The following is a 24161-nucleotide window of genomic DNA, read 5'->3' on the forward strand; positions in this document are numbered from 1 at the left end:
GATTGACTGGTTTGATCTCCTTGCTGTCCGAGGGACTCTCAAGAGTCTTCTCCGACACCACAGTTCGAAGGCATCAATTCTTCGGTGCTCAGCCTTCTTTATGGCCCAACTCTCACATCCATACATGACTGCTGGAAAAACCATAGCTTTGACTATATGACCTTTGTCAGCAAAGTGATGTCTCTGCTTTTTGATACACTGTCTAGGTTTGTCATAGTTTTTCTTCCAAGAAGCAAGTGTCTTTGTCAAATTCCTAAAAAAGTAATTAGATAATTAATTTCTTTTTTTTAAAAAAAAGAAAGTCCAACTCCTGTTATTGGGGGCAATAAAATAACACACGACCTGCCATGCCGTGTTAGCCAGGGCCCCTTACTGGGCTAACTGGCTGTCGTTGTGGATGGCAATGCGCAGGCGTCTGAGGGGCTGGGACACAGGCCAGACGTGCTTTGATGAGAGGAAAGGGGAAATAATGGGCTGCAACAGCGCAGTGAGTGATAGGGCGCTAGAGGGCAGAGGTGGAAGGGGGCGCAGGCAGTGATTAGAGAGCAGAGACAGGAGCCTGCCAAGAGCGCACTGTGTTAACTTCACAGCTTTGCCTCCGGTTGGCTCTGGACTCAGGCCAGCCTCTTCCCTGAACTTTCATTCCATCTCTTCTGACTGTCCAGTCTCCGCTCACATCTGTTTCAGAGTGTAACCTGATCCTCTTCCTGTCTCCGTTTATTCAACAAATATTTATCATAACTGACTCCAATAACACTCTCTTTTGTTTGCACTAAAGCCCTTTTATATCTGCTTATCTCTTTTGACCTGTGGGGACAAGAATTAACCTTAATTTCCGAGGAAGAAAATAGAGTCTCAGAAAAGTTCAATCATTTCCTCAGAGTCACCCTTTTCAACAACCAAGGACGAGATGCGTTCCATTAGCTGTACTCTGCTGCCCCCTACTGGGCACATAGCATTAGGCCCAAGACAGGCATAGTTACTACAATTTGTGTTCGTATTTGTTAAATTAACAATATTAAATTTGGGCTTCCCCTGTGGCTCAGATGGTAAAGAATCCACCTGCAATGCAGTAGTCCTTGGTTCTATCTCTGGATTGGGAAGATCCCCTGGAGGAGGGAGAGGCTACCCACTCCAGTATTCTGGCCCAGAGAATTGCATGGACCCAGGGTCTCCAACAGTCAGACACGAATGAGCAAATTTCACTTTCATTTTGGAGAAGGGAAAGGCTACCCACTCCGGTATTCTGGCCTAGAGAATTCCATGGACTGTATAGTTCATGGGGTCGCAAAGTGTCAGACACTACTGGGCCACTTTCACTTTCTTTCTTTCAACAAATATTTATTGAGACCCTACCATGTGTTAGAAAAAAGGCAGGCATGGTCCTTGTGCTCTTGGAGATTATGACATAAGAGGGGAGAGACTTCCACAACTAATTATATAGTTACAATTTGCATAAGTATTATAAAGTATAAGGTGCCATATGAGGGTATAGAATGGAGGTATGTAGCCTAGTCTGGAGGCTTAGGGGAATCATGCATGAAGTGTAATTCATAGGAATAGGATGTTTATTGGCTATGGAGGAGGTTAAGGAGGTATCAAGGATGCCTTCCAGGCCTCTGGCATGAACTAGGCCGATGCAATACTGTGACTCAGTTGAGGAAGCTTAGCAGAAGATGATATTCTTAATAGGACAAACATGAGTTTGGTTTGGGGTTTTTTTTAACATGAATTCTGTGGGACCTTCAGGTATAGATGTGTAATAAGCAACAGGATTTAGGAATTTGGGAACAAGATCTTAGGCTAGAATAAGAAATCTGGGAGTTGTTGGGATGCAGCTGGTATGGAAAATTGTGGTTAAAGGATGAAATCTCTTAGTAAGAAACGAGCAGAAAGAGGAGGGGAAGTGGGTTTAGGGGCTGGATTATGGGTCTGCAGAGTATTACTCAGTGCCCACTGGAATTCCCTCAAAGTATTGCTTTCAAGGGAAAGCAACAGAGAAAGACTTGTCAGCACAAACTGCTAGGAATGCAAATAACCAAAGGCAGCAAGAAACAGAAACGAAACGGAAAGAGAAGAGGGATTATAACTGAAGTGCAAGACTCCTGAATTGAAAAGGTCAAGTGGAAGAGATGGTCCTAGAAAAGGAAACTTAAGGTGAAGGGTAGAGGTAGAAAGGTAAATCAGAGTACGACAGAGCAAAAGCCCCAGAAATAATGCATTTTAAGAGGGAGACTGCCAACTGCACTGGAAGTTATGAGGAAATCAAGTGAAAATTAAATAAATAAGTTTTAAAAAAAGGAAATCATGTAAGGACTTCCCTGGTGGTCTAGTGGTTAAGAATCCATCTTCCAATGCTGGGGACACAGGTTCAATCCCTGGTCCAGGAGGATTTCACATGCCACAGGGCAGCTAAGTCTGTGTGCCACAACTATGGAAGCTCAAGCACCATAGAGCTCATGCTCTGCAACAAGAGAAGCCCCTGCAAATAGAAGCCTGTGCACCTCAAGGCAACTAGAGAGTAGTTCTCACTTGCTGCAACTAGAAAAAGCCTGCCTGCAGCAACAAAGACCCAGTGAAGCCCAAACTAAATATATTAGTTAATTATTTTTTAAAAAGAAATCAAGTAAAAATTATTTACCTGACCCTCCTGATAAAATTGAGGTCCAGTTGCAGAGGCCCAGAGATTGAGAAGACCAGGCCAGGACCTCCTAGGAAACCCTCCAGAGGCTACCATAATGTGTTGTTTTGAACCGGTGGTCTTCATACAATTTCTTTTCCACATACCACTCAAAATGATTTTGATAAATGATGTCCCCTATAATGAAAAGATATTTCCCTGATAACTGTCAACAAAATGAGAAGGCAGCCTACTGAGTGGTAAAAGATAGTTGCAAACGATATATCTGGTAAGGGGTTAATAACCAGAATGTAACGAGAACTCATACAACTCAACATCAAAAAAATAAACAACCCAAGTAAAAAATGAACAGAGGACCCAAACAGATGTTTTTCTGAAGAAGACACGTGGATGACCAACAGACACATGAAAAGATACTCAGCATCACTAATTATTGGGAAATACAAATCAAAACCACAATGAGATATTACCTCCCACCTATCAGAATGGCTATCATCAACAAGACAACAAATAAATGTTGATGAGAAAGTGGAGAGAAGGGACTCTTCATGAACTATCGGTAGGAATGAAATTGGTCCAGCCACTACAGAAAACAGGATGGAGGTTCTTCAAAAAATTAAAGCTAGAACTACCATGTGACCTGGCAATTTCATTTCTAGGTATTTTTGTGGGGGGAAAAAAACCCATAAATTAAAAAAGATATACATCCCAATGCTCATAGCAGCCTTATTTACAATAGCCAAGATATGGAAGCAACCTAAATATCCATTGACAAATGAACGTTTGAAGAAGATATGGTGATATATACAATGGAATATTTCTCAGCCGTCAAAAGAATGAAATCTTGCCATTGGCGACAACATGGATAGATAAACCTGCAGGGTATTATTCTAAGTGAGATGTCAGACAGAGAAAGACGAATACCATATGATTTATTTATATATGGAATCTAAAAAACAAAACAAATGGACAAACATAACAAAACAGAAACAGACTCATAGATACAGAGAACAAACAGGTGGTTGCCAGAGGGGAGGAAATATGGTGAGGAAGATTAAGTACAAACTTCCAGTTACGAAATAAATGAGTCACAGAGATGAAATGCACAGCATAAGGAACATAGTAACACCGTTATAACTTTGTATGGTGACAGATAGTACTAGACTTATTGTGGTGACTACTTTGTAATATATAGAAATATCAATCACTATATTGTATACTGAAACTAATAGGGTTATAGGTCATTACATTAATACTTAAAAAGAAAAAATCTTTCTCAGAAACTGATACTCAGGGAAATGCTGCCCCCTTGTCACTTCCAGGATTTTTTGTTGCCCCAGGCAATAAATGTATTTTTAATTGCCCCAGGCAACTGGTGTACTACAGGAAGATTCAGATTGGCCCAGGATATGCCTTTCTTATGAAGGCTAGCAGAACTACAATTATGAAGCAAAAGCCAGCTTGAAGCCTCTAGCCCAGAACTTTCTCTGGTAGAATATATACAGAAGTAGAGGATCTGGAAATAAATTCCCTTAAAAATGATGAGTACTTGAGAACCCCATAGGAAGTCCCTATAGCATAGGGGTATCTCATACCTCCATTTGAAAGCCAGTGTTACAAAGAATTAGAGGCAATCTGAAACTACTGCCTGGTTCCTGGAACTGACTGATGGGGTCAGTTGGACCTGGTGAAATCAAACCCCTATTTTTAAATGCCTGAAGGGTATAAAAGGAGATGCAGAGATAGGGGTGGGTGACTTGGGGGGTCCTCCAAAGACTTTCAGTTCCTCCAAAGGCTTCAAGCCCCTTCTTCCCCTTCAGGGGACCATCTGAAACTATTATGGCTCTTAGAATCAAAAGCCAGTCATCGGGGCCTGCTGACCTCAGTGAAATTAGAATCTAATCTGATTTAGCAACATAAAGGCAAAATAAAAGCATGAAACCATATGACTGATAATTTAACACACACCCCCAACGTATCCACTCCTATTCATTCATTCCTCACCTCCTATGTCCAAGCAATGTATGAAGTTCCAGGGTTATGCAAACAAGCATAAGCCAAACCTTTGAGAAGCTTAGAGGGAGAGATTTTCAAACAAATAATCATAATACACTGTGTTAAAGAGTTAATAAAACAGGGACTTCCCTGGATGTCCAGTAGTGAAGACTCAGCGCTTCCAATTCAGGGGGCACAGGTTCAATCACTGGCCTGGGAGCTAAGGTCCCACCTGCAGCCAAAAAGGAAAAAAAAAAAAAGTTAATAAAACAATCTAGAAGGTTTGGAGTAGCAGTGAAGAAAGAGTGTCTTGGGTGAGAGAGTGCAAGGGAAAATTTTCCCCGTAATTTGAGTTACTTCTTAACAGACAAGACAGGCATCAGATGGTGGTAGAAAGATGGTAGAAGCAGAGGAAACTGCATGCCATTTTGGCAGCCAGTGTCTAAGCTGTCACTTCTGGAGCAAAGCCAGCTTCCTGGATGTGCAATCTCTGTGGTCACACAGGGCCTCACACTGAAAAGGGCCCCCACGCTTGTTTTAATGCTCTGCTGTCGTCATCTTGGAATTCATAATGGTTTTTAAACAAGGGGCCCTGAAGTTTCCTCTTGCGCCCTGGGCCTGCACTTTATGTAGCAGGTCCTGCAAGATAAAGGCAGGGAAACCTGGCAGCACACTGTAGTCCAAACAGCAGATAATGAGAGGAGATAAATTAATCTTGTCATAACAGTCATACGGGAGCACACTCTTCCTTTCAACACCTACCCAGCACTCCTCTGTTTAGATGTAGCCGTTTCCCCAGGTGGAAAATATTTAGGTTGATTTTGATCATGTGTTTTTGGTCCGGCCCAGGGATCAAATCCTCACTCTCTGCCTTGGAAGGGCAGAATCTTAACCACTGGATCTCCAGGGAAGTCCCCGTATCATAATATAAATGCCCTCCTTTCAGGTAACAAAGAATGCTGCAATGAATAATTTTATACGTTTGTCTGAGTACATATGTAAGAATTATCCGTCTAGGATAAATTCTCCAAATGAGAATTGACGAGTCAAAAGCACACTCTCATTTTCCAGGTTGAAAAGCATCACTAATTTGTGCTCCAAAGAGAACCTACCAATTTATATTCTTTCTCAAAGTACTTTCACCATGCCCTTTTTAACACTCTGTAATATCCAGCTTTTTGGTATTTGCAGTCTCACAGGTGAGAAAGCAACAGTTCATTGTTCCAATTTGCCTTTCTCTAGTTACAAATGAAGTTGGACTTTAAAAAGAAGAACATAAGCCCATGTTTCTGTTTACATGAAGCCCCTTTTATCCTTTGCCATTTCTGAACTCGGTCATGGATCCTTTTCTTATTGGTTTCTAAAGAGCTGTCTTATGTTAAGAATATTAATAATAAATATTTCACCTTTAACATATTGGTTTTTTTCTTTTTACTTTATTTCTGATTTTTTTTGGGGGGGGGCCATGAAAATCAAGGACTGAAATTTCAAAACTGATCACCTAAGTGAACTGCTTTTGCTTCTACCATATCATAATATATTTATTTATTATTATTACTATTTTGGCTGTACCACTGGTGGCATGTGAGTTTTTGGTCCTGCCCAGGAATCAAATCCTCACCCTCTGCCTTGGGAGGGCAGAGTCTTAACCACTGGATCTCCAGGGAAGTCCCCTTATCATAATATAAACACCCTCCTTTCAGGTAATGTCCTTTAGAGACTAATACACTTAGTTTTTCAGAAGTTCAACTTAAATTTATTTATTTATCTAGATAGAAGTTAGATAGAACAGTGAGCAGGTCTGAACATTCCTAGCTTTTTTTCTTTTTTTTTACTGTAAGTGCTCCTAGCTTTGCTTGTCTGTAACTAAGTTTGCTTTTCTGCCCCCACCTCTGCAGGAGCTACACTTGGTACCTATTTTCCTTTGAAAGAAAGTGATAGTGTTAGTTGCTCAGTCATATCCGACTCTTTGCGACCCCAGGGACTGTAGCCTGCCAGCCTCCTCTGTCCATGGAATTCTCCAGGTGAGAATACTGGAGTGGCTTGCCATGCCTTTCTCCAGGGAATCTTCCTGCCCCAGGGATCGAACCCAGGTCTCCTGTACTGCAGGCAGATTCTTTACCATCTGAGCCACTAGGGAAGCCCATTTATTTATCTACTTATTTATATTTGCTGTGGACCATTTTTAAAGTCTTTATTGAATTTGTAACGATATTGATTCTGTTTTATGTTTTGGTTTTTGGCCTTGAGGCATGTGGGATCGTAGCTCCCCAACCAGGGACTGAACCCACACCCTATGCATTGAAAGGTGAAACCTTAACCACTGGACCACTAGGGAAGTCGCTATATGTATATAGTTTTAATAGATAATATACCTACATGGTTAAAGAGTCATAGAAGTATACAGTGAAAATCTTCCTCTCACCATATCCTCAAGCCACATAGTTCCTCTAGGAAGGCAATCACTATTATCTGTGCCCTGGGTATCTTTCCATATTTTATTATAAACAAGGGATTGCACATACACACACACATATATCCACACACACTCTTTTTTCCCCATTATACCCAGTATTCTGCACTTTCCTTCGTTTAACATCTTATTTTGGAAAGAATTTCCTAACAGTTTGTAAAGTACTTCCTCACTTTCTTAAATGACGGAGTGTGTTTTATTGAATGCACATCACTTTGAGGATGTTCCTAAGGGAAAAAAATCTAAGCAGAAAATAACCCGGAGTCATTTGAGGCTGGATTCTGAGACAGGTAGAAGATTGAACCGAGACCTCTCTATATCTTGAACAATCAGATCCTTTCCTTCCTCCATGCCTTAATCCCCACTTTCTGCCCATTAAAACTTCACATACTCTTGTCATTGTTTATAAGTTTTAAACACATGTGTGGTAATGTGTATATTGCACATGAGACAATTAGTTTTAAACATATTACTTGGTTAGATCGGCTCATCTCAAATGCTGTTTCTTTTGGAAGCCTTGTTGATCTCTAATTTTCCCCAGCCAGAGTGACCTCACCCGCTCTGAAATCTTAGAGGATGTTGTAACTTTTTGTGGTCATTTGACACAGCTTGTGCTCAAGGGCTTCCCAGGTGGCGCTAGTGGTAAAGAACCCGCCTGCCAATGCAGGAGACGTAAGAGACCTGTGTTCCATCCCCGGGTCAGAAAGATCTCCTGGAGGAGGGCGTGGCAACCCACCCCAATATTCTTGCCTGGAGAATCCCATGGACAGTGGAGGCTGATGGCTTCAGTCCATGGGGCTGCAAAGAGTCGGACAGGACTGAGCGACTTTGCACGCACACATGCATGCTCAAGTCTTAGCTCTTTTACCTGCAGACAGTCTCATTCACCATAGCACCTTTCAGAATGGTAATGCTTAGTAATGTTTATAGAATTTTTAAGGTGATTTGTGAATGTACAAAGGAACAAGGAGTTAAAGACACAAGCTTTAGTGTCAGACACTTGGGTTTTAGTCTTGCTTTTGCCATTTTCCAGGTGTATCATCAGGTAGGTCACTTCTCTCATCTTTCTTTGAATCTGCCTCACAGGATAATTGTGAAGACTAAGTGATGTAATGAAGATAATTGCTTTGCACATAATTAGCCCTCATTAAATATCAGCTGCTGTACTAGGAATTCAGAGGGAGGAGAGAAATTAGGACTTCCTGAGATGGATCATGCCCTCCAACCTCCCAGCTATACTTCCTTTCAGACTCAAAATCAGAACACCATTCTCCTCTATTTTCTTTCTGTCATTATCTTTTGGGTAAATTTGCTTAGTTTCAGGCCCAGGGCCCTTCAGTACCAAGAACAGCCCAGTGCTGCAGACTGTGGGGATGACTCCACGGTTTTCTTCTTTAGAAGAAGCAGGCATCTCTATACTGCCATTGAGCTAACAAGTTACTTTCTTCCTACTCAATGTTAAAGGGGAAAAATATTCAGTGACACTTGTTAAAGCACTGTAGGGAAGAGTTTATTCTCCGAGGGGAACTATCACAATAGATATATGGTCCACTGCAATGGAATTTTGCCCTGGGGGAGAGATATTAGGCTCAACTATGAATGCAGAATGGGCAAGTGGGAATTTGTTGGCAAAGAGCAGGGAACAGAAAATTACTAGAAGATGCTGAGAAGAGACAGCAGGGGTAAGGGGATTCTGGTTAAACCAACCTAACAGGATTCCTGCTGAAGATAAGCCAGGGTGATCAGACATCACCTGAGAGATAGTGGAGGATAAGGGACCTGATTAAATACTGAGGGTAATCAGATATTGAGGGGAGGGGAGGCTTCTAGTTAAACTGACTTAGCTGGGTTCCTGCTAAAATTAGACATTTATGGGACTTCCCTGGTGGGCCCAGTGGTTAAAACTCCGAAGCTTCCAAAGCAGGGGACAAGGGTTCAATCCCTGGTAGGGGAACTAAGATCCCACATGGCACATGGCACGGCCAAAAAATAGAAATAAATGAAATAACAATATTAATAATAAATCAAGTGTTTTTTTTTTAGAAAAGAACTATTTTAAAAATAAAATTAGATGTTTACGAGGACATGTACACAGATGGTCCCAGGAAAGGATTTTCTCAAGTTTGAGTCAAGGATTAACTCAAGCTTGGCCAAGCAAAGTATCTTTATCACCAAATGGAAGGCATTCTGATATCTGCAATGAGAAGCCAAGGTGATCTAGAAAAAAAAGAAAAAGTTCTATGGGAGGGAACACACAGAGGCAGAGTGTCTTAAAACTTTAGGAACATTAGTGCAGTTCTCAACTTTTGTACCTTTGTGCCAACAGCCTTATAATCCATCTCCCTCTTATATCAAAGACTATTATGAGGAGAGCATCCAGCACAATGCTGGACAAAAGCAAGCAGCCAATAAGTGCAAGTTCCCCTCTACTCTCTGCCACTCTGGCACCAAGCTTACACTCCTACAAATCCTCTTCTCCCCTCTAACTGTGGATGAAGCGTCCTGGCTCATAGCCAGCTCTCCACTTGTATACGTGTGTGTTCAAGGACGTGGCTTCAGCAATGCCCCCCCTCTCCTGCAGCATCAAATTTTCTCTCTCTACTGGAGCATTCTTTGTCAGCATCTAAACATTATTTCTCCCATATTGATGACAAACAAAAACAGTTGACCCTCTTTTGACTTCACTTACTTCTCCAGCTGCCACATGTTCTCCTTCCGTTTGTAGCAAAGCCTGAAAAAGGTATATATACACACTCAACATTTTCAATTCCTCTTCTAGTCTCTTGCACTTACTCCAAATCAGATTTCCATCCCTTACATGCCCCAAAATTGCTCTTCTCAAGATCACTGACTCCTCCACATCAGTTAATGAGCATTTTAAAATGCATATTGTTTTTCATATTCTGTTCCATTATGGCTTATTGGACATAGTTCCTCATGCTACACAGTAGGTTGTTGTTTATCCATTCTATATATAAGAGTTTGCATCTGCTAATCCCCAGATCCCAATCCATCTCTCCCCTACATCCCTCCCCCTTGATAATCATGAATGTTCTCTATGTCTGGGAGTCTGTTTCTGCTTTGTAAATAAGTTCCTTTGTGTCCTACTTTAGATTTCACATATAAGTGATGGCATATGGTTTTAGTCTTTCTCTTTTAGACTTAACTTCACTTAGTATGATAATCTCTAGGTCCATCAATGTTGCTGCCAAAACCATTATTTCATTCCTTTTATGGCTGAGTAGTATTCCATTCTTGGAGAAGGCAATGGCACCCCACTTCAGTACTCTTGCCTGGAAAATCCCACAGATGGAGGAGCCTGGTAGGCTGCAGTCCATGGAGTTGCTAAGAGTCAGACATGACTGAGCAACTTCACTTTGACTTTTCACTTTCATGCATTGGAGAAGGAAATGGCAACCCACTCCAGTGTTCTTGCCTGGAGAATCCCAGAGATGGGGGAGCCTGGTGGGCTGCCGTCTGTGGGGTCGCACAGAGTCGGACACGACTGAAGCTACTTAGCAGCAGCAGCAGTATTCCATTCTATGTACGTACCACATCTTCTTTATCCATGTCCTACTAATGGACATTTAGTTTACTTCCATGTCCAATGACTATTTCTTAATCTGCATATGATTAGATCTGTAAGCAACATGTAACACAATTGTTTATTCTTTCTTAAAATATTTTCTTCCAGAGTTTCTCACTCTCCTGGGTTTCTTCTTCTTTTTCAGTGTCTTTTGTTGATTCCTCTTCATTTTGCTATTGTTCAGTTGCTAAGTCGTGTCCAACTCTTTGTAACTCCATGGACTGCAGCACGCCAGGCTCCCCTGTCCTTCATTATGTCCTGCAGTTTGCTCAAATTCATGTTCATTGAGTTGGTAATGCTAACTAACCATCTCATCCTCTGCCACCTCCTTCTCCTTTTGCTTTCATATTTCCCAACATCAGGAAGGACTGATGTTGAAGCTGAAACTCCAATACTTTGGCCACCTGATGTGAAGAGCTAACTCATTTGAAAAGACCCTGGTGCTGGGAAAGATTGAGAGCAGGAGGAGAAGGGAATGACAGAGGATGAGATGGTTGGATGGCGTCACTGACTCAATGGACATGAGTTTGGGTAGGCTCTGGGAGTTGGTGATGGACAGGGAGGCCTAGCGTGCTGCAGTTCATGGGGTTGCAAGGAGTCGGACATGACTGAGTAACTGAACTGAACTGAAGGGTCTTTTCCAGTGAGCTGGCTCCTTGCGTCAGGTGATGGACATACTATTTTATCTGCTTGGTGTCTATTTATGTATCTATCTCCCAAACTGACTATGTTTCTAGAGGAAGCAATTATAACTTAATCTCCTTTATGTCCCCCACCCCAGCTAGCACCCAAATGATATCTCAGATATATTTGTTGAACAAAAAATTAAGAGAGGAGGTCAAGAAAAGAGAGGGTTCCAGTTTCCCTATAGGGAGCTCTAGCACTGATGAAAATAATGCCTCTTGATAAGTTTATCAATATGTAACTTTTTCCTAACAAACATCTGGTCAATTAATTGTTTAGTTTACAAAGTGTATCCCAAGCATTTATGTGGTCCTCCACATGAAGTGGAGAAGTCAGGATCATTAGTTTTGCTTTACAAATGCGGAAACCAAGGCTCAAAGAGATGAAATGACTTGCCCAAAGATTAGTCACAACAAATCTTTAGTGTCACAACAAATTAGTGACAGCCAATACTGAATCCAGGTTTCTGACTGACTAAGCCCAGTGCTTTTTCCATGAAGAGGGGAAAAGAGAAGTCAGCCCTCTAGTGACCGCATCTTAGAGCGTCACTCTGAAGCCTGCTAAACCCCCTCGTGGGCTGGCTTCACAAAGCTCGCTAGACCTTTCCTACTAGGGACCTACCTCAGGGTGACATTTTATAAGCATCCAGCCTCTTCTTTCTTTATCACCAATTACCTACTGCCACTCATGTCCACCACCCTTGGAAGCTGGCTCATGGACCACTGGAGCCCTACATTCTCATTTGCATTGCAATGAGCATTTGGCCTTACGAATAAGGAGATGAATAAGACAGATCTTGTCCTTAGACTCTCAGTCCAGTCTGTTTCCTTTCACTCCTTGAATGTGCTATTTACTCCTTCTGAAATGTACCCTCTCCCAAATCTTCTAACTTTGAGCAGTCTGTTGCTCTTTCCTCAGTGTTTCCATAAGAGTTTGTTCTCATTTCTGTTGTAATTTATCACATAACCAAAATGACTTGCTTATGTCTGTCTCCCTCCTAGACTATGAGCTGTTCAAGCAAATGGTTTGGATGCAGTCTTCCAGCTCTGTAATCTCCCTGACACTACCAACACCTCTCTCTTGCTTTGAAATCCTTCTCTTCCTTCCTTGGTGGCTCAGATGGTAAAGAACTCACCTGCAATGCAGGAGAGCCGGGTTTGATCGCTGGATCAGGAAGATCCCCTGGAGAAGGGAATGGCAACCCACTCCAGTATTCTTGCCGGGAAAATTCCATGGACAGAGGCTGGCCGGCTACAGTCCACGGAGTTGCAAAGAGTTGGACATGACTAAGCAACTAACACATATGTACTTCACAACCCTGATTCCGCAGTCTTTTCTCTTTTCTACTCCTATCCTTCAGATTCAGCTTTCATACTAACCTGGATGTTTCCAAAATATCTATTCTCCATCCTCCTCTGAACTCATTGCTGTACCCATCTCAGGGGTCACCTCAACCACAGCAAGCCTAAAACCAAACTCCTTGTTGATTCCCTCAAGCCTGTACCTCCTTATGACAAGTCTGCAAAGATAGCATCACCCATCTTTCTGGGTTTGCCATTACTCCAAACTCCTTTCCTTCTCTCCTTTGTTCAGTATCTCTTAAATGTCTTTTTTTATGGCCTCATTCTAAAAGAAAAAAAAGAGTTATGCAATCAGATTGCTTTGGCTCTGCCACTTATGAAACATGGTTAGAGATACAAAACATTAAAGGACTTAAACCAGTACTTGATACATGGTAGGCATTCAATAAGTGCTAATTCTGTCTGTTACCATCATTTCCTTGTATTTAGACAGTTCCAGAAATCTCCCGACTAATCTCTCTGCCTCCTCTGGTCATTATTTTGTACGCTGGGAGGGGAACTAATATGCGACACCTACTAGGTGCCAAGCACTTCATCCTTACAGCAACCTTATGCAGTAATATCAGCATCATTTTATAAAAATGGAACAGAGTCAAGATCTGAACATAGATCTGATTCCAAAGCCCGACACCTCCAAATTACAGGTGACCATAAAACACCACTTTCCACACACCATTCTGCTCAAAAAAGCCTTCAATCACCACCACTCCCATTGCCCTTCAGAACATAACCCATTCCCCTAGGATTTACAGTCTTGGACTATTTCCCTACTTCGCAGCACTTTCCTATGGGAAAACCCGTTGCTTCAGAGAAACAGATCTACTGGCCCAACCGTATCTTGTACACCCTCGCCTTCTTGCCCAATATCCTGCCTTCTCATTCCCCTTCCCTCGTCTAGAGCTGGCCTTTCCTTCAAGGCTTAGCCAGAGTCGCCCCACCTGACCTCGATAATGGCTGTGCTGACTTCACCACCCCATCAAGTCCCCTTTGATCCCTGGAGCAGCTGCATGTATGCTTTTCGACACTTTGATTGCCTCCCAGTTATGTTTTCTCACCAAACTATAAACCTCTCCACTTCAGGGAACCGGCTTCTTTTTTCTTCTTCTTCTTCTTCCCAAGTAGCCCAGAGCCCTACATATGTATATTTAGAAACTGTTCGATAGATACGGGTGGTTTTGGATGAAAGATGTCTGGTTGATGTCTCTCGCTCCGGGGGTGAGAGGATGAGCTTCCCCTTATTGCCACCTACTGTCTCCAGGTCTACCCCCTGAAATGCTCTTCAGGTTTATTCTCTAGTCTCTCACCCTCCCTGCCCTCCCTTCTCCACCGCCACCCTCTCAGACCCTCTTCTCCAGGGCTATTTCTTTTTCTCATTCCCTCCAACCTCACCGTTACCCCAGGGCAGCGCCTCACTCCCCTCCGCCAGGCCCAGACCCCCGCCTGCGGTGTCACCCCCGCCTCACCTCAGAACCTCTCCCCCAAGACTCAGCCTTTGGCTTCGGACCCCCAATCCCAGATATCCTCCCCTAGAGCCGTGGCGCCGTTCTGTTTGCAGGATTATTTATTTAGCTACTTCCCCCTCCCACTGGGCTGCCCCTCGGGCCCCCTCCTCCAGTTCCATCTCTTTGGACCCTGCCTCCAGAGCTGTTCTTTTGGCCTCTGCGACCCGCACCGAAAGCCACTCCTCGGCTCGCGTCCTGAGGCTGGTCCGGAGCCCCGGGCCCCGCGGGTCCCGCCTGGGTGCTGCCCCCGCGCCCCTGGCCGCCCCCCGCCGGGGCGGGGCGCGCGGAGGCGGGGGCGCGCTGGCGGCCGAGGCGGCGGCGGCGGCGGCGGAGACAGGCGGGCCGGGCGCGTGTCCGCGGCGCGGTGACTCGGCGGCTCCGCAGCGGCTGCAGCGGGAGGACCCGGCCGGAGCCGCCGCCGCCGCCGCCATCGCAGCCGGGCGGCCGGGCCCCGCCGCCGGGATGCCGAAGAGCCGGGGCGGCCGCGCCGCGCCGGGGCCGCCGCCGCCGCTGGGCCTGGCCCCGCGCTGCAGCCGCTGGCGGGCCCCGGGGCGGCTGCTGCTGCTGCTGCCCGCGCTCTGCTGCCTCCCGGGCGCCGCGCGGGCGGCGGCGGCGGCGGGGCCCGGGGACCGGGCGGCGCGGGCGGCCGAGGCGGAGGAGCCCTTCGCCGGGCAGGTGGGGCTGGCGCGCCGGGCCGGGCTGCGGGCTCGGGGCTTCCGGGCAGGGCGGGGGGCGGTACCGGGGCCGGGGGCGCGGAGGTGGCGCGCCGAGGGTCGACGCCTGGGGTCCGGACTAGAGACCCAGGGCGGGGGCCGGGGAGGGCCGCGCAGGCCCGCGGGGCCCGGAGCCGCTTCAGCACCGCGGACAGGGGCAGCGGGCGGGGGCGGAGCGGGAGGGTCGGGATTGTTGTGGCGGCGGTGGGGTGTGTGGCCTGCATGACTATGTGTGAGGGAAACCGTACAACGCCTGGGAGTAAATAGTAAGCGCAGCCAGTCTGTTGTGGGTTGGGAGAAGCCGAGGATGTTCGAGCTGGAGACGGGAAGATTGGGGAGGGGGGGGGCGGTGGCGGGGGACCGGGGAAGGACTCGATCACTGTCTTCCTATCTGAAGGGCTGTCACGTGGAGGAAGGATAGACTTGCTCTGCGTGGCCCCGCAGGACAGAACTAGGGCCCACAGGGGCGGGGGTAAGGGTTGCAAGAAGGCAGCTTTCGCTCTATACAGGAACAAGTTTGTAACAATCGGAGCTGCTCAACCAGCTTGGGAGGCGATGAGCTGCTCATCACAGACATGTGCAAGCAAAAGCTCCGGGAGGGGATTGGATGGATGCATGCGTAATACCTGCATGGATACAAGCATAATAATAACAATCTTGCCAGCTAGCGTTTACTGAGCATTCACTATGTGCCAGGCCTGGTGCTAAGTTTTATAAGAATTATCTCATTTAAGCCTCCTAACTATGAGATCATTGTAATTATTTTCATTTTACAGATGAGGATATAGACTCCAAGAACTAAGTAACTTGCCCAAGGTCACACAGCTAGTGAGTGATGGAGTTGGAATTCTAACCTAGGCAGGCTGACTCTAGTCTCCACATTTTTTTCCCCCACATATTTAACTGTGTCATTATCCTGTGTCACACAAGTTGGGGCAGGGGCATTGGACTAGGTAATTTCTTTGGTCTCTTCCAACCTATAGCAATTCTGATAAGTGAGGTTAAGACAGTAGGTTTGGGGGTGGGGTGGGGTGGGCTGTTTGTTTTTTGATGAAGAATATCAGAGTAATTTCCTCACTTATCATAAGAGATGGAGTGTGTTTGTTGAAGCAGTCTGTTCAGAAGAATCTGCCAGAACAAGGATTCTTAACTGGGCACCAGAGTCTGAAATCTTGTATAAAATTGTGTTTGCATGTGCAAATGTGTTTTTCTTGGAGAGAATCCCTAGATTTCTTTAGATTGTCAAGAGTATATGATTCCCTCAAATCAAAATGTGTAGAAAGTCTTTAGTCTTGCTGGTAGTTTTCTTCCAAAGGCCTTATAATTGTTGTTGACTCTAAGTGAAAACTTTCCTTAGCCTGTTTGTGTTTTCAGCTTTATTGATGCATTTCATGAGTTTATACCCTATAAAAAGTAGAATTCCTTTAGTCTTCCCGGTCACACAGGGTAAGATGGAAAGACCCCAGTCTGGGATTTAGGAGGCCTGGGCTTCTAATCCTACCATGGTTTCTGTGACCTTGGGCCATTTCCTTCCTGAACTTTACCATCTCTAATACCAAAAGAGAGGGGCTTCCCCAGTGGCTCAGCGGTAAAGAATCTGCCTGCAATGTAGGAGACATGGCAGGAGCCAAAGGTTCGACCCCTGGGTCGGGAGAAGGAAATGGCAACCCACTCCAATATTCTTCCCTGGAAAATCCCAAGGACAGAGGAGCCTGGCGGGCTACAGTCCACGGGGCTGCAAAGAGTCAGAGACGACTTAGCAACTCAACAACAACAAAGAGATGGGGCTAAATGATTGCAGCTTTGAAACCCGTTTATTCCTGTGATATTTCAAGCATTAAGAACAAGCTCTTTGCTTGAATATGTTAGGATCTGAAGAGAGAGTAGTGCTACCTACTCCTTATTTTTATCAGTTTTATAAAGGCGTTGATTATTCCGTCTCTCTTAGCCTTTGTTTTTTCATGCTTAAGTTTCCTGCTTACAATAGACCACCTCTAGAATAGCCACATTCATTCTCTGAGTCATTTTAGTTGCCCTTTTCTAGCTATCCTTGGGCCCTAACTTTCAATAGATGTCAACCTGATCATTGTCCCCAGATATGGGACCTTCTCATCTTATACAATAGAGAATGATTTCCTCTTTGGTTTTTAGATCCCTTCCCACTTCTGTGCATCATTTTGTCAGCCTTCCTGACCCCAACATATTAGGACACTGCCTTTAGGAAACAATCCGCAGCAGCTCCCTGATCCCTTTCCTGGGCCAAAACTGATAGCCTGGAACACAACACCCTATCCGTGGATTATTCTTACCAGAGCACATTGTTACCTTACATTTCCCCAGGGTGACGTTTATCTGCCATTTTGCATCCCACTCAGTACATTCCTTCAGTGCGCGCGCTCTCTCTCTCTCTCTGTCCTTTGGCAGAGCATCCCCCTACCTGAAAGGGCTTAATACGATCTGCAGCCCTGAAATTTTCACTTTGCTCTACTTCTTCTGGATCACTTATAAAAAATTTAAATCAGACAGTCCTGGCATGGTCTCTTGGGGCCCCCTGCATTTTTAATCTCCCTTCATTTAGAGACGTGACCAGCTCCATCTATTTATTTATATCCACCTGTTTATTTCTTGCCTTCTATTTTCCTGTTGTTTCTTTTCTTCTACTGTTTTCTGTCTCTCTCTGAGTTCTCAGGCCTTGGTTTAAAAAAAAAATCACCCTCAATTTCACAATGACTCCATTTTCCATTTCTAATATATCATCCAAAACTTTCTGTAAGATAATTATATCCACTGCTTCTCTGAATGATTTGCACACTATTATCCTCTCACTGAATCCGAGTGGATCATGTGATTGAAACCTTATAGAAATATTGTTGCTTTTCAGCCAGCACATAACATTGCTTAGTCCTCCCTCTGTCTTTTAAGGTTTCTGGAGTCTGACTTCTCCCTACCTCCTCACTAGAAGCTGCCTTTCCCCCTGTTCAATCCATACACATCTTTACTCCAGACAAGCCCATCTCTTCTTTATCCTAAGACAATCTACCTGTGTTTCCCTGGACATTTACACATGCTGTTTACATCTGTACCTCCCCGCATCTGTCTGCCTCCTTTCTTAAAGTTCCAACTTAAGTTCTGCTCTCTAGGAAACTCTCCCTGACTTCTCTAGGCATTTTCTTCTCTTTTCTAAGAGGAGCACTTTGAGGCAGCTCCAGACAGTTTGTTATTTAAAAAAAAAAAAAGTAAGCATCATTTAGGGTAAAAAAAAGTTGTGTTCTTAGGCAGGACCTTCCCCAACCAAAGCATTGCATGTTTTCATTTACTTAGTTTACCCCCTCACCACCACCACCCCAGTTTATGCTTTTAGATTCAGCACAGTCCCCAACTTTTGATGCTCATTGTTGGTGTTTTGTTTGTTTGCTTTTTTTTTAGTGTGGGACCATTTTAAAAGTCTGTATTGAATTTGTTACAATATTGCTTCTGTCTTATGTTTTGGTTTTTTGACAGCAAGGCGTGTGGGATCTTAGTTCCCCAGTCAGGGATGGAACCTGCACCCTGTGTACTGGAAGGTGAAGTCTTGGCCACTGGACCACCAGGGAAGTCCCTCAGTGGTGATTGTTAATTACTCAGTAAGCAACCCACGATTCTGCTCTTTATCCTTTATGCCAAAGAGTTACATGCATCTGAAATGGACACTCATGGGCCCGTGGTCTCAAGATGCCTTCTAAAATCTTAGGGATAAGACCCATTGCCTCCCTATCCTTCCTTCAGTGAAATTAGTGTTATTCCTCTTGACAGTGGTTCTATGATGATACCCTTGAGTTCTTTCACAACTCTTCAGGTAGGCTGTCATCTAGTGGTAGTGGCATACAATAGAGAGGAATTAAGAGGTGGCCATGACCTTAGAGATCACCTAGAAAGCACACAGCAGTACTTAACAGGTATTTCTTGAATTGCTGTAAAGTTGCCCAAGGTCACTAAGCCTGAAGTAGAACTTTTCCTTGGTCTCTTGACTTCCTTAGTTGAAAGCAATTTCACTATCTTTGGCTTCAATTTCATATTTTCAATCTTTTATCACCAAAAGACAAAGCCCCCCCCCTCCACCCACAATTCATTCAATCTGTTTTCTCCTTTGCTTTCTTGAGTCTTTCTTTTATATTTTGCACTTTGAGTGGTCCCACTGATTCTCTAACTGGCTTCCTGTGTTTGGTTTATTTAAAACATCTCTTTTTCGTATTATTAGCTGAGTGCCCCACGAATAGATTTTTGGCCCTCCTAACTTCCAATTTAATTCTGAGGAAGGTCGCTATAGGCAGAAAGTGGTAAACCCATCACCACTGGCCACATGAGCACAGAAAGTGACTCCAGGTCCCAGGGATTAATGGATTCCTGCTCTCTCATCTGGTTTTGAGAGTCTGCTCTGGGCAAATGGAGAAAGTTCTTCAGTTTGCACCTGCAGTCAAGAAAAGTTAGAGTCCTGAGCGAGTCTAGGGGTACATATGTACGTGTGTGCTCAGTCATGTCCAATTCTTTGTGACCCCATGGGGTGTAGTCCACCAGGCTCCTCTGTCCATGGAATTTTCCAGGCAAGAATACAGCAGTGGGTTGCCATTTCTTCCTCCAGGGGATCTCCCTGACCCAGGGATCGAACTCATGTCTCCTGCATCTTCTGTATTCGCAGAATACCACCTAGCCACCTAAGTCTAGGGATGGGAAGTGCTAACAAATTCCCAAGCCAAAAATTTATTTCAATGTGATCAATAGCCTCCAATATATCTTCATTCTTGTCTGAAAAAATAACTTCTCAGGGATTTCCCTGGTGGTCCAGTGACTAGGACTCTGTTCTCCCACTGCAGAGGGCACGGGTTCAATCCCTGGTTGGGGAATTAAGATCCCGCATGCCACTCAGTGCAGCCAAAAATTAAACAAATAAATAGAAAGTGTCACGCTTTCCATAAAAGCAGCTATTCAGAAAAATTTTTCACCACAAGGAAGTTCTTGCTTTTGCCTAACTTGAGTCTAATCTGCTGTATCTTTCATTCATTTTCTCTTATTATGACTGTGTTTTTTCCTGTCACTTTAACAGCCTCATATCTTACAGTACTTTGCACTTTCCAGATGCTTTCATGCATGTGACCCCATTTGATCCTGGCAACAGCACCGTAAGGTAGACAGGGAAGATATCATCCTCATTTTATAGAGGAGCAAATGGAGACTCAGAGAGAGATGTGACTTATCCACACGTTGTCCAGGGACCCATGTGGAGCTAATAAACAATAAACCAAGGGCCAGAAACAGGGTTTTCTCTCCCAGACATGAGTGTTTTCGCCTCTATACCAAACTGTCCTATTCTGGAATATTGTAATAACCTTTAGCCGTTCCAGTCATTGAAGGAGATAGTTTTAGAGCAAATAAAAGTAAATTATAATAGCGCCATAGAGGTTAATCTTAGGAAACATCTAGCTTTATGATATGATAGAGTTTAGACTCAAACCCAGAGGAACCAATTCTTAAGACTGTAGCCAATGACACCTAGCACAGTGTCTGCCTGGCACATTCTAGATACTTGATAAATATTTTTAAATTGATTATATTGTCTGTGTCCCCCACCAACATCTTTTTTTTTTTAATATTTGTATATGTATGGCTGCATCAGGTCTTAATTGAGGCAGGCAGGCTCAGTATTTGCTGCGTGCAGACCTAGTTGTGCTTTTGCACGTGAGATCTTAGTTCCCTCACCAGGGATCAAATCTGAGTCCCCTGCATTGGAAGGTGAATTCTTAACCACTGGAGTCCCCCAGACCAACTTCTGTTAATAGTGGTTGGAATAGTACAGATGAACCTATTTGCAGGGTAAGAATAAAAATGCAAAAATAGAGAACGGACTTGTGTCCATAGCTGGGGAAGGAGAGGGTGGAAAAGTGGAAAAAGTAGCATTGACACATATACGCTACCATGTGCAGAATAAGCAGCCGCTGGGAAGCAGCTGTGCAGCACAAGGAGCTCAGCGGGGTCTCTGTGATGACCTGGGAGGGTGGGAGGCTCAAGAGCGAGGGATATATATATACCTATAGCTGATTTACGTTGTTGTACAGTAAAAACTAACACAGCATTATAAAGCAATTATACCCCAGTTAAAAAAATGAATTTTAAATAAAATTATATTAAAAAAAGTTGTTGGCATGCAAAAGTCAGTACCTTTTTTGAAGAAGGATGAATGTGTGCTAGAAGTTTAAACAAGGTCTGGGCAAGCACCAGAACAGCAGGAGATGTAGCTGGGGAGGTCAGGGAATGTTCTAGGAAGAAGGTTGTATCAAAGATGAAGCTTTGGGGGAGGACAAGGACAAAGAATGGTGAGTGGAGCAGTCCATGAGACAGAAAACATGAGCCAAGGCTCCACACAAGTGTGGGCATATTTAGGGAATGGTGGAGAATTGGATGTGCTTGAGGCCTTGGCTTATTGCTGTTTCCAGTAAGAATGTTTTAGAAAAGTCTGGAAAGGGAGGCTAAGAGCAGATTGTGAAACTGGCTTTTGTCCAAAGGCTGAGGGGAGTCATAAAAGGTTTCTGAGCAGAGAAGTGACCTGCTCAGAGCCTCAGCCGTGTTGAGTGGGTGGAGGCACCAAGGCCAAGTGGTGCTGGGTGCTGGCCCCTGCTGGGGCTCTTTTAGCTGTCTTAGCACAACCCAGGTCTGTGTTCCTGTTCTAGTGTGTGGATAAAAGCTGTGCACCCCAGCTCTGACCTTCCCCAATGGAGTGATTCTGGAACAAATCCTTTGGTTTCACTGGATCTCAGGATTGATTTTGTTCAAGTTCTTCCCTGGTGTTTCTTCATCATTACTTCGTACATTCATTAAAAAAAAAAAAGTGTTTATTTATTTATCTGACTGTACTGGGTCTTAGTTGCAGCACATAGGATCTTCAGTCTTCATTGGGGCATGCAGAATCTTTAGTTGTGACATGGTAGGATTTAGTTCCCTGACCAGGGATCAAACCCTGCGTTCGGAGTGAGGAGTCTTAACCACTGGACCACCAGGGAAGTCTCATGCATTCGTTTTAAAGGGCAATTTGGAACTCGGCTTTGACGATCTATGGGATAACAGCAAAGTCATGTATACAAAAGGTAGTATTTTCTCAAAGATCAGACATGTTGTTATAACAAACAAGGTAGAGAAACCAGGCAGGCACAACTTTGTTAGCAATAATAATTTTAAAACACGTCCGTACCACAAACTCACACACACACCATTCTCTGTGCTCCAAAAGCAATGGACCAGAAAGAGGTACCCTTCCCTTCGTCTTCCCCTCGCCCGCCTCAGGAGACCCAGCAGCCAGCCTAGCACCTCCACCTGCTGGACCAATCGTCCCTGTAACTGCTTCTCTCCACCACCACTGGCTCCACTTTAAACTTCCATCCGGTCTTGTCTGGCTTCCAGAAACTTCCCACCTGATCAGCCTCTCTTGCCCACTTCTAATCCTTCTTCCCGTGGCAGCCAGAGTGACCTTTTAAAAATAAATCTACACAGGGGCCAGTTATATCTGAAGCAAATATGGCCAAGCCAAGATTTAACAAAGCCAATAAGTGATTATCCAAGGATTTAAAAAAAAAAAAAGCTATTTTTATGCCTTTCTGAATGCTTGCAATATGTAATTTAAAAAAAATTTTAAACAAAAACATCTGATATGTGACTTCCACTTTCACTTTGCTAAAAATGGTTTTTAAGGTAAAAGCTAACTAAAAGCTAAACTAATATTGCTATACTACAGCCAGTTCTCGTTGTTCTTATTATGGAAAAATTTCAAACACATGTTGAAAGTATAACAAACAGTATCATGAAGCCCCTTGCACCCAGCACCAGGCCTCTGAGGCCCTGCATCACCAAATCCTCCCCAGCTCTCTGCTCCCTTTTATACCAGCTTCTCAGTAACCTCCATGAGAGGTTAGGTTTCTGTGGTGGCTCAGACGGTAAAGAATCTGCCTGCAGTGCAGGAGGCCTGGGTTCAATCCCTGGGTCCGGAAGATCCCCAGGAGAAGGAAAGAGCAACCCACTCCAGTGTTCTTGCCTGGGAAGTCAGGCAAGAGGAGCCTGTCAGGCTACAGCTCATGGGGTCGCAAAGAGTTGGACACAACTGAGTGACTAACAGTTTCAGTTTTCAGTAATCTCCGGCTACCCTGGCCTTCTTTCTCTTTTCCTAATACGCAGGCTTCTTCCCATTCAGGAATTCAATAAGATATTCTTTTCCAGGAGTGCTCATTCTTTGACCTTCACCTTGACCTCTTTCGCTTGTATACAGGTCTCAGCTGAGATGATACATCCTCTAGGAGGTCATCATACTTATTTTTTTTTAATATAATTTTATTTACTTGACCACAGCGGGTCTTACTTGTGGCAATGAAGGATCTTTGATCTTTGCTGCTGTATGTGGGATCTAGTTCCCTGACCAGGGATTGAACCTGGGCCCCCTGCATTGGGAGCACAGAGTCTTAGCCATTGGACCACCAGGGAAGTCCCATGTCACTGGCTTTCTTTCCCAACACCTTCTCCTTTTCCCTCATTCTACTTATCACCATTGAAATGAAGCATTTCGTCTCTGCATGTCTACCTCCCCCTCCAGTAAGCTCCATGAATAAGAGTTCAGTGGGACTGACAAGGCATGGAGACCACCGTTTATGATGGACTATGAAAGATGCTGTAAGCAACAGATATACATGGGAACACAGAGGTGGTGGTGGTGGTTTAGTCACTAAGTCATGACTGACTCTTGGGACCCCAAGGACTGTAGCCTGCCAGGCTCCTCTGACCAGGGGATTTCCCAGGCAAGAATACTTGGAGTAGGTTGCCATTTCCTTCTCCAGGGGATCTTCCCCAAGCAGGGATCGAACCCAGGTCTCCTGCATTGAAGGCAGATTCTTAATCAACTGAGCTACCAAGGAAGCTCTGGAGCACAGAGGAAGTCCATTTAATCCTGGATAGTCCTCCCAGATGAAGTGGCATTCAGGTTGCCTTTCTAAGAACACCGAATAGATCATCAGAGAGTGACTAGCATCCATGTAGGAAGGATGTATCCTTCCTACATGGAAGGCAATGTTTGCCTTCTAGGGAGAGGGAGTGAAAAACAAAACACAGAGAAAGGAATTTGCAGGCTGTGTTCAGGTAACGCAGGTAGGTCAGTAGCTTGAGGAGGGGGCCTGTGAGGTGGGCAGTAGAAGGGT

General features: G+C 44.4%; 1 protein-coding gene and 1 non-coding gene across 2 annotated transcripts in view; one reads left to right on the forward strand and one right to left on the reverse strand.

Moving 5' to 3' along the window:
- The first annotated feature begins 14704 nt into the window (after nucleotides 1-14704).
- The window catches only part of MMP24 (matrix metallopeptidase 24), a 50902-nt gene continuing 41445 nt past the window's right edge, over nucleotides 14705-24161 (forward strand). Inside the window, exon 1 of the mRNA XM_068987407.1 lies at nucleotides 14705-14917. Within this exon, the coding sequence (XP_068843508.1) occupies nucleotides 14705-14917 (213 nt within the window). The remainder of the gene's footprint in view (nucleotides 14918-24161) is intronic.
- On the reverse strand, nucleotides 23382-23454 carry TRNAG-CCC (transfer RNA glycine (anticodon CCC)). Its single transcript has one exon. It is a non-coding gene; the product is annotated as a tRNA-Gly (tRNA).

Source organism: Capricornis sumatraensis, chromosome 15 (genome assembly GCF_032405125.1).
Source record: "Capricornis sumatraensis isolate serow.1 chromosome 15, serow.2, whole genome shotgun sequence".
NCBI classification, from domain to species: Eukaryota; Metazoa; Chordata; class Mammalia; order Artiodactyla; family Bovidae; genus Capricornis; species Capricornis sumatraensis.